General features: G+C 42.2%; 1 protein-coding gene across 1 annotated transcript; it reads right to left on the minus strand.

Annotated features, from left to right (window-relative positions):
- Positions 1–440: 440 nt before the first annotated feature.
- rab38a (RAB38a, member RAS oncogene family) lies at positions 441–9,314 on the minus strand. Its single transcript, XM_030441540.1, has 3 exons — positions 8,935–9,314; positions 5,006–5,286; positions 441–1,184 (listed from the first exon to the last, which is right to left on the minus strand). The coding sequence occupies exons 1-3, from the start codon at positions 9,134–9,136 to the stop codon at positions 1,029–1,031; spliced, it is 639 nt and encodes a 212-aa protein (XP_030297400.1). The 5' UTR covers positions 9,137–9,314; the 3' UTR covers positions 441–1,028.
- Positions 9,315–10,253: the final 939 nt, after the last annotated feature.

A 10,253-nucleotide genomic window follows, 5' to 3' on the forward strand; every position in this document is an offset into this window, starting at 1 on the left:
CAGAGTGGGAATGAGATGCACCATTTGCCTTCTTACAATTTAGTGTAAATTTTGATTTAATAGAGTTTAGTGACCTCATATAATTCCCAGCATGCCTCCATCCAACATTAATGTGAATGGGTCCAGTCAGCCAGATGAACTGAAATACATAGGTGTGTACAGCATTTCTTTAATACAAAAAACTTTTACTCACACCCAGGCAGGTGAAGCTTGGTTTATTCATATGAACATGTTGAACACCGGATACATCTTTGGTTCTATAATCTGTCTCATTATATTGGGTATAATATGTACATACGCATATTATATATATATATATATATATATATATATATATATATATATATATATATATATATATATATATATATACATACAAAAAGTGAAATATAAATTTCATATAAAACCATTGACTTACGAGATATAAATGTGCTTTTTTCCCACTCATCAGTGAAGAATGACTTGTGAAATACTCAAAATGGTGTCAGGGAGGACAAGCAGAGTCAAACTCAGACACAGAAGAGAAAAAAAAGAGTGGAGAGGAGACTGAACGAAGGGTGGGAGAAGAAGGAAAGCGAGGACGAGAAGGGCAAAAAAAGAGAGACAGCTAACGTGGCTTGTAAATAGAGATCACCTCCATGGATCCTCAGTACACATAAACTGTGATTTGCTGCGATCTTTCTGCACGTGTGTTCATTAACGGTGTCTCCATGGTAACCGAAGTGGCAGTGTCGGTGCTTGAAGTCGCCCAGAGGGTGACCTTGCCTTTGACAAGCGCACACAGCTGCATCCATCTCTCTTTCTGTCTCTGTTTCGATCCAACCATTTCTTGAGCCAGATGCCTCTCTGTCAACCCCCCTCCCTCCTCCCCCATTTACCCGAGCCACCAGACAGGAAACAAGTTGGCACCCACACATGCTTCTTAAAAAACAGCCAAAGTCATTCTCCTTCCACCGCCTCCTGCTCAAAGACAAACTCGACTTTGTGTCGTAACGAGATACAAAAGGACATCCAACTGTCAGGAGCTGTTACTGGGATCTAAAGCAGGAGGAGCATGTCCCGCCTTTGTCCTTCTCTAACTGGGGGGTGATGGTGTCGGGGACTTCTGTTTGGAGCATGTCGCTCTCACTGGCTATGATGTGTTTCACCAGGCAGTTAGCTGCTTCGTCGATGTTGATGTTTTCCTGAAAAAGAGAGGAGAAAGCGAATGAATGCATGGAAGAGATAGTATGAAATGGTGGGGAGGGGAAGAAGAAGAAGAGGGATAAACTGATTAATGCAAACAACGAGCCAATGGCAGCTAAGTTAGCTGCAGTGTAGCAGTAACTCTGGTGAGATACTGCCCCCTGTCGTTTGGAGTGTGAATTCAACAGGTGGCCAGTTCGGACATATTGCACCTTTAAGATATCTGACAATTAACAAATAGTGTTGATAAATGTAATTCGACTTATAAGCTTGAATTTTCAAAATAGTTTGTTATTTCTTAAGTGTGTCTACATGTAAAATATCAAAACTTTAACCCCATTTTGGACACCTTCTGTGCACTCTTACAGCAGCAAAAAAGACTAAAGTTGAATGAACATATCACACAAACACTCACATCAGCAATATGATTATTTGGACAATGAATAATAGGACATTTTTGGTGCCAGCTGGGTAGCTTTGATACACTATTAACAATAGTGAATGAAAGCTTGGTCAGCGAAGCACAGTCTGATAGAAATAAATGCTCGGTCTAATCGATTCTCCTTGTGTTTTGAATCATTTCAAAACATATTTATTTTTGCACCACTGCACTTCATCTTTCCTGTCATTTGTATTTCTATGAGGCCATTGTCAAAGGGTATTTGAGGACATTAGGCCTTAATTGAATAGAGACAGGAACCAGAGGGATGACATGCAACAAAGGTCCGGAACCACGTGTGCCTACACGATGCCAGCCTTACACAACTTGCCCACGAGGCTGCCCATTTATGAGATGATTACAGCCAACATAACAGGGCTGAGAGATAATCCTGAGATCCTTGTCCTGCCTGATTCACAAAACCTATTCTGCCCGTCAAAATAAAACACAAATTAACTCCTCGATAGCACCCACACGGAGGATTTAGAGCGACTTGGACCAGAGCTGAAAGCTGAGCAGACTAGAGAAACGGTCCACTGCTGAGGTTCACATGAGGAGAGGACCAGCAGCCAGTGTGGATGAGAGACACACACATGTGCAATGCACTGTGCTAACATGTGAAGCAAAGAAATACTGAATATTCATTAGATGTAGCAGCATGCTGCTCAGTAGGATGTGACACGGTGCCGTCTACAGAGCCTTTAACTTCTCACGCACACACACGAAAACTCCTCCGTCTGTCACGTCGTGATCTATTATACTTACTGGGAGTCAAACTAAAGATTCCTCCAAATCAACACAAAACACAAGAAACGCTCGTCTCTGTCAAACTCACTTTGTTCCCTGTACATGTGGAGCATACCCAGGTTATATTACAATCACACACCTCAAAGGAGAAACTATTCGCGCTACTTTTTTGTGGCACATCAGCGTGACATCACATAATATTCACGGACTAGTGCTGTTTAGATTTGTTATTACAAATAAATCGGTAGTTTCGGTACAAAATGGCTGAACACTTGCCGCTGAAAAACATTTCCACAGGTTTTTATGAAAACAAACACAAAACAAAGAGCTGTATGGTCTTCAGACTCTCCCTTTGTGTTCAAGAAAAGCCTCTAACTTCCTTTCACTGGTTTACCGCCATGATTTCAACAGCTTCGATCCTCAAGTTCATCTCTGTTTATCTTCTTATTTCACTGCAGCAATCAATGTTGGTCAGTATTATTTCCAGGTACCTCCGCTCCCCGTTTATTTCTCTGCTTTTTCTATTTTCTCTATTTACATGAATATTTCAGCGAAGTTTGGTGCAAAGGTACAAGTCAATAGCTTGTCTCCCCATCACTTTTTATCAGCGTGATTTGTTAAAAATAGTGTAAATGAGAACACTGTGTTCTCCATCAGCACCTGCAGCTGAACCTGGCTGCTGCCAACATGATCTGAAACTTTGACAATATTCAAACCCAGGACCTGATATGTACATACGTTATAAACAACAGTCATCAACATGATGATGCATCTACTGTATATCTGATATTGGCTTTTTTTATTGATTTATGCAGTCATTTTCCTGTAACCCTGTGACATTGCCTAATATCGCTTATATCAATGGCTGTTTCAGAAGTTGTTTCATCTGAGCCCCTTAAGTCCCTTTACTTTTCATTATAAAGCTTGTTCCAACCAGTATGTAGATGCCTTAAGTGTGTGAGTGTGTGCGTGAGTGCGTGTGTGTGTGTGTCTGCATGCGTATGTGCACATCGCAGTCTATTTTCTCCCCTCGACATCCAGCTGTGAGATTCCTGCTGCCCGTTAGCTGCTCTAATCAGGGCTTGTGTGTAGGTGGGTGAATCCTCAACTCGCATCACTGTCAGAATTCAGTCACCACTTTCTTTCACCCCCATATGCGTCAGTGAGTCTCGAATTATACTGTCCTTAATCAACATTTTCAAGACTTTTCATAAAAGTTTCATGTTTGTGTTTCATGTTTTCTCAGTGCTTTTTTTTCTGTTTATCTGTCCAATCCGGGCTGTGAAGGTTAACTTAGATGGACTGTAATGCCCATAAATGGACAGCTTGCAAACATAAAGAAAAAGTGGCATATACTCTTGTACATCTTCAGTAATTTAGAATGCCTTTTAAGATCAAACGTAAGTCTTAGATCTAATATGAATTTCTAAGTGACATCTGCTTTTCTTTAACTGACGGCCAAAAGCAATTTTGCTGTTATGTTCAGAAATGTATTGATTAGCTTATGGCTATACCACTTAAAGGTTAATTTATGCAACCATGAACCCCTGTCATTTTTGTAGCGGAGGTAGTAAATGAGCTGAGCTGATGTCAGCGTAAAAAGAGGGAGCCGGCAAGACAGCAGGATGAGAGAGAGGTGGGACATTTGAGACAATTTGTTAGGTGTGCAACACACAATTTGGAGATTTTACATGCATCTAGCAGCTAACTCAAAGAAGAAGAACAACTGAATATGTCTGCAAATGAGGTGAGGAAGCCGGGAGTTCCCTACAATCCAAGCAGAGGACAAGATAAACCATTAAATGACGGTTAATTTGTCGTCGTGTTTGTATAATGTCACACAGTTAATGCTGATGCTGTTTGTTTTTACACGGCATGTCTCCTTTGCTTCTGGAACCGTAGCATGCTATCCAAAATGACACAGCGGGGCAGCAGTATACTTAAAGGGCAAAAGCAAGCATGAAGAAGGGTCATTACTGCATCAGTGTTGTACGATCTCTGTGTAAGAGGAGCAACAGAAATGCTGGTATTTTTCTCTGCCACTGGACAACATCAGGCTGGCCATTTCCCCCTGTTTCCAGTCTTTATGCCAAGCAAAGCCATCCATCTTTTTAGACTGATATTAACAAACACATGAGAGTGGCATCCATCTTCTGTCCAGGAAAGCAAGTTAGTGAGGAAGAGTTATTTCCCTAAACGTTAAGAGTATTCCTTTAAAATCTGTGTCAGTCAGTTAAACACAGAGGATTCATATCATTTCTCAACATTCTCGGACATCCTGTCTGGATGATCGAGCACCTGATGCAAGCGCAGCTGACCTGAAATTTTCCACCAGAACGCTTTCTGACTGAGGTTTCATTCATATGCTAATACTGAGCAGACTGAGAGTCTGGGAAAACTCAGCACTTTTAAAGGATTTCTTCACTTCCTGAATGTCTCCACGGTGGCCTCTCCACAGGGAAATCAGGTGCTGGGTCTGACACAGTCGAGCCGATCGGGAGTCAGCTGCTTCTCAAAGACATTTGAACTTGAGGACACACCTGCAAACACCTCAGAGCTCCGGTTGAAGGCTATCGGCACTATCCTGCTAGCTGTGTAGCTAGTGTGTGTGTGTGTGTGTGTCATCTTTCTCACCTTAGCAGACGTCTCGTACCATCCCACGAAGCCGTTCTCCTGGCAGAACTGCTCCATCTTTATTCCATTATTGGTCAGTACATCACGGCCCTGGTCACATTTATTAGCCAAAAGCACAGTGGCTACATGTTTCCCATTGGCAAGTGTCAGTTTGGAATCCAAGTCCTCCTTCCATTTGGTGACGGCCTCAAAGGAGGCGGGCCTTGTGACATCGAACACGATGAACGCGCCCATGGCCTCGCGGTAGTACACCCGGGTCATGTTGCCAAACCTCTCCTGACCTGGAGGACAGATAGGAACAAGGACACAGATGTATACACACAGAAATAAATATGATGTAGTCTCTCGGGTGCAAAAACTCATCTCAAGAGAAATTCATCTTTCCATTCTGTACCCCTGGCTGGCAGCGAAAAAGCTGCGAGTGACGCAGTCTCACTTCAGCAGCAAACACATGGACGCTTGAGTCTGAGTCATCCGATTTAGTCATTTCATCACACTTGTGTCTCATACGTGCAACCATGCAAGCATTCCCAACATACCTCTACACCCACTCTCTCAAACACACACATACACTTGATACGCACACGCCATTACATGCATGATTTTACTGTTAAAAGATGTAGACACGAATAGAAGCAGGAAGGAGGGAGGGGAAAGGTGTCTCTGCTGTGTGTGCCTGCCTGTGAAGTTGCCTGTAAAAAATTCCTGAGGGTGAAATTAATTCGGTAAGCCCCGTTGGAATGTTGTATCCACACTGATTTTCCCATCCGTAACTTCTGCTAGAGCCCCATCAGTAGCAGCCTCTCAATCAGCTCGTGGGCAAGACATTTTCACACTGTGGGCTGACCAAATAAACTACACTGGTCCATCAAAAAAAAAAGCAGAGGAGGGGAGCTAAGGTGTTGAGGCCCGGAGAAACATTTTCTGTTCTCCTGCACAGGTGCACCAGAGCACAGGGTCAGCTGCAGAACAGCTGGGGGGACGTCTGGTTGTAGGACACACAGTATCAGAAGGGCAGAAGTACTGTAGGATAGTATTACTGTACACCACTATGTTTCTAACTTCCTGTGTGAGCCCAACACACCAGAGAGATCTAGTAGATCATACAACTTTTACACTGATATTTGGGTGTATACGCAGGTTTTTTAAATGCAGGTAAACCTGCTCATAACTGGCAGCTAACTCCTTTCACATTGCCAGTCGATGAGTGTGCCTTTCTGTGTTTGTACTCACAAACGTGCCTGAAAACAGGGAACAGTAAAGCAGCGTATGATACACCTCATCAGACTACATCCAGACGACATTAAACGGAAGTTGCAGAGGAGCGAGACATCTCGCTTCTTTCTTATCTCTGATGAGCTGCACATGCTCAGTACTGATGAGGGGACTGACCAGCCTCAGACCACATGGAGGCCACAAAGAACTATTTCTTTTTTATCATCTTTAACTTCAATCTCTCTTTCAAACTCAGGGCTGACTGAATGTTGCCACTTGACAGAGATGAAAGACTAAATATTAACAAGCCAACAGACTGACAGGATAGAGATTTAGATATAATGACACTAATTGATCAAAAAAGTAGGTATTTCAGAGTATTTAAGGCAGGGAGAATCATGTTAATGTGGATGAGACCTGCAAATAATTCAGCAGTGAAGTCGAGTAGCTTGCCAAAACATCTGGAGTTACTCCATCTCAAACCCAGTCTGCAGCCTCAGACTTCAACAACTCAACATGTGTATACATCTATGTGATTTTAAAAGGTTGAAGAGTTAAAAAACAACTCCAATAAGCCGTCAAACCAACTTGCCTCTTCTTCCTGATTTGCCTGTGCAGCTAGCCCTGTCACCCTGTCAGCTCAGGCTGTAGAATAATGGCATCCAAAAATAGAACAGTTGAAGTTATTACTCGTCTTGGGAAATGCACAGAAACATCAAGTGATTTATCACATCTGTGGCATGAGAAAAACTCCATCATCAAATCCCCAAACAAACCCACAGCAGGGCAGGAAGACATGTTCTGGTTGTGACTTACATAAACTGGACGCTAACATAATTACTTTAATCATCTTCAAGTGTCCTTTCTACGATCCACAGACTCCAAAGGATGCTGACCCAAGAGATTTCCCACCTAAAGGCTCGCAGGGAGAACATACAGCACAGACCTATAGCATGTTTCTCTGAGGGGGACGCTCATTCTCAGTCCACAATAAAAGCCTTCTGTACACAAGAGGCTCAGGCCTCAAATCTCACTCACATGAGTTTGAGACACATGACTGCTTGCGCCTACTGGAGAGGGCGCACAGGAGGGGAGAGAGCAGCGGGTCAGAGGATTCTTCTGGTAAACCTCAGCCGACACTCATGTGAGATGAGACTGCTGTAGCCTTCAGGTCTGTTATCTTGAGCCGCTCAGTCACAAGCCTTTATTATTTATCAGTTATGTGTTCGCCAAGGACACATGTTTTCATCTTATAATCAAGACTGTTCCACCCTCTAAATGGTAAAATCTGAGTCCCCTTAAAAACAAATAGAACAAAACACAAATGCTTAAAAATAAAAGATGCCACACAGAATAGGCGACTGACCAATAGGTTGTCTGTTAAATTTTGAATTAATGTATTTTGGTGTGTGAAATTGAATTACTAGTATATTTATAAGGAGAAATGTGACCACACCATAACAATGATTCAATCAAAGCTCTGATTAGGCGGGAAAACCAACCATTTCAGGGCTCGACAATCCAGCTGATCGTCAGGGCGGTTCATCCTGATGACTGCAAAGTGATAATGATGGCTGACTGTTGCCATGGTGCTCCCTGGCGTCATGATGCTGTTGCATAAAGTCAAGTGACGCTCAAGATGATAAAGAAAGGCTTATGTGTAAATGTTAACACGGATCTATCTTTTAAAAATGATAAAAGACAGCTGAGTGCCCCCACTGCACTGCACAGAACAGCTTCTGTTCATGAAAGGTTAAAGGTCATGGTCATGGACTTGATTTCACATATATAATAGGAGTCATGTGCAGTCTTGTCACCTGGGAGGGGAACGTGTCTCGTGACTTTTCCGGATTTGTGTGCGTGAATGTAAACAAAGCGAAACGCATAATTTTTGAAATGTGTTGCCAAGTGATTTGAAGTGAGCGATTGCCTCAGGTCAGCTGGTGCCCATGAGGAACATTAACCCTGGATAACCCAAAATCATCCTTCTGTGAGCATGTTTTAAAAGGGTCTAATGCTCAAAATCTGTCTTTTTCATCTCTAACATCTACCTGAATGAAAGATGTTGGAGAAAAGGGGCTGAATAAGCTCTGGCTTTATACAACTTGTTGCCTCTCCTGAAAGGAAAAAAGTCTTTAGTTTCCATTTGTGCAACCGACATGATAAATGTTTTCATTTTGTATTCAGATTTGTCTCTGACCTAAAACAACATGCATTAAGGATGACTGAAAATTGACTTCATAATGACCCGCTCATTGTGTGAAGCACATTCACTCATGAGTCATTACAAACATAATTTCCTCCAGGACCACAGCTTTCCATTAACATTAATGAAATTTACAGATGTAGCCTTGAGCTAATGCAATTTAACAGATTATTTTTAATAGACTGGGACAGTTTATTTAATTGTCTCACAAAGCATTTTTTTTGGCTTGATCTTTGAAAAACAAAATAATGATTATCTAACGACTTTTTTATTTTTTTTTCAACAAACGGGCTGAACTAATATGCATCTATTTTTGACCAATCACACTCCTTACTTCTTACCTTCAGTTATCAAATCTCTTTTATTCTTTTAAATTTACCAAATCGGCCGTGGCTCACGTAAAAAAAAAAGAAAAAAAAAAAAAGTGTAAACTTTGAGTCAAAGTCACAGATACCGCCCTGTGTGGGAACTCATTTCATGTGCGCCGTGCGTAAAAGTTGGACTGTACCTGCGATGTCCCACAGCTGCAGACGCACCGTCTCCTGGTCCCAGTTGAGGACTTTGAGTGCGAAGTCCACCCCGATGGTGGCGCGGTAGTTGGGGCTGAAGTTGTGGTGGACATACCGTTTGATGATGCTGGTCTTGCCGACCCCGAGGTCCCCTATCACAAGGATCTTATAGAGATGCTCCTTTTGGTGGTTGTTTTGCATGGCGACCGAGGAGGGCGAGAGCTGAGCATGAATCCACCGTAATGGAGAGGACCGTGGGCATGAAAGGGGAGAAGCACAAGGACAGCGCAGCAGAGAGGACTGAAGAGAGCTGGGAATGAGAGAAGGGGAGGTGTGGTACGCCCTGGCCCGCACAGGGAAGTGGAGCGGACACGTCCGGACCTTGTGACTCAATCAGAGGAGCTGCCTGCCTGGGAGTGCCACCGTGAAGCGCTCCAGAGCTCCAAGACGGAGAGAATAATCACTGTTTTGATGAGACAACAGGGGTGGAAGAGGAATTGTTAACGGCTTACACAAAAAACATCTTTAATAAATGTTACATTGATTCAAATTTAGCAGTTATGTCAATGTTAAGAAACGATGATATTTTTATTTAAAGTTGCAAATGTTGTTTATACTTAACAAATGCTTGATAAACACTATAGTTCACCTAGTCTATCTTTAAACATTATTTGGGAAGCCATTATGAAGTGAAATGAAATTGCTTAATAAATGGTTTATAAAGAATTGCATTGTTTATTAACAGTTAACTATCAATGAGCCCTCGGGAGCCTATATGCTTCGTTAGGTGCCATTTATGTATTTGAAATAATTTTTTTTTTGGCCTTTGTATGGCTTTATTGATAGGACAGCTTCAGAGATGACAAGAAGCAGGGTGAGAGAGGGGGGTGACACGCAGCAAAGGGCCCCAGGCCGGGACTCGGTACTCAGGGCCGCTGCAACAAGGACAAAGCCTACATGTCGCCCATGAGACTGAGCTGATAGGCACCCAGGTGCCATTTATATACAGTAAATCAATAATAAATATTTTTCGTAATAGTTTGTCAATGGAAATAAGAAATGCATAACTTAGATTACCCACCACTGCTCCTTATTGCTTCAATCAAATTAAACATGCATATGCTATACATTGTAATATAAACTGTAAGATTTACCCACTTAAAGTTGAGTGAATTAGCCATTTTGGGCATCATTCCCTCACCACCTTGTACAGTCATCCTCTAGTCAGGCATATTGTTGTGACAATCTGTTTGAGAGAAAACTGCTGATTAGTTCCAACCAAAAAATAAAAAATAAAGAGCCCATGAAGATTGTGTAA

This window comes from Sparus aurata, chromosome 2 (assembly GCF_900880675.1).
Source record: "Sparus aurata chromosome 2, fSpaAur1.1, whole genome shotgun sequence".
NCBI lineage: Eukaryota > Metazoa > Chordata > Actinopteri > Spariformes > Sparidae > Sparus > Sparus aurata.

Excerpts from the sequence above, each read along its gene's own strand:
- rab38a (XM_030441540.1), bottom strand. The coding sequence starts at position 9,136 with ATGCAAAACAACCACCAAAAGGAGCATCTCTATAAGATCCTTGTGATA. Across the intron at positions 5,287-8,934 it reads GCAGCTGTGGGACATCGCAG|GTCAGGAGAGGTTTGGCAAC; the intron begins GTACAGTCCAAC and ends TCTGTCCTCCAG. Across the intron at positions 1,185-5,005 it reads GGTACGAGACGTCTGCTAAG|GAAAACATCAACATCGACGA; the intron begins GTGAGAAAGATG and ends TCTCTTTTTCAG.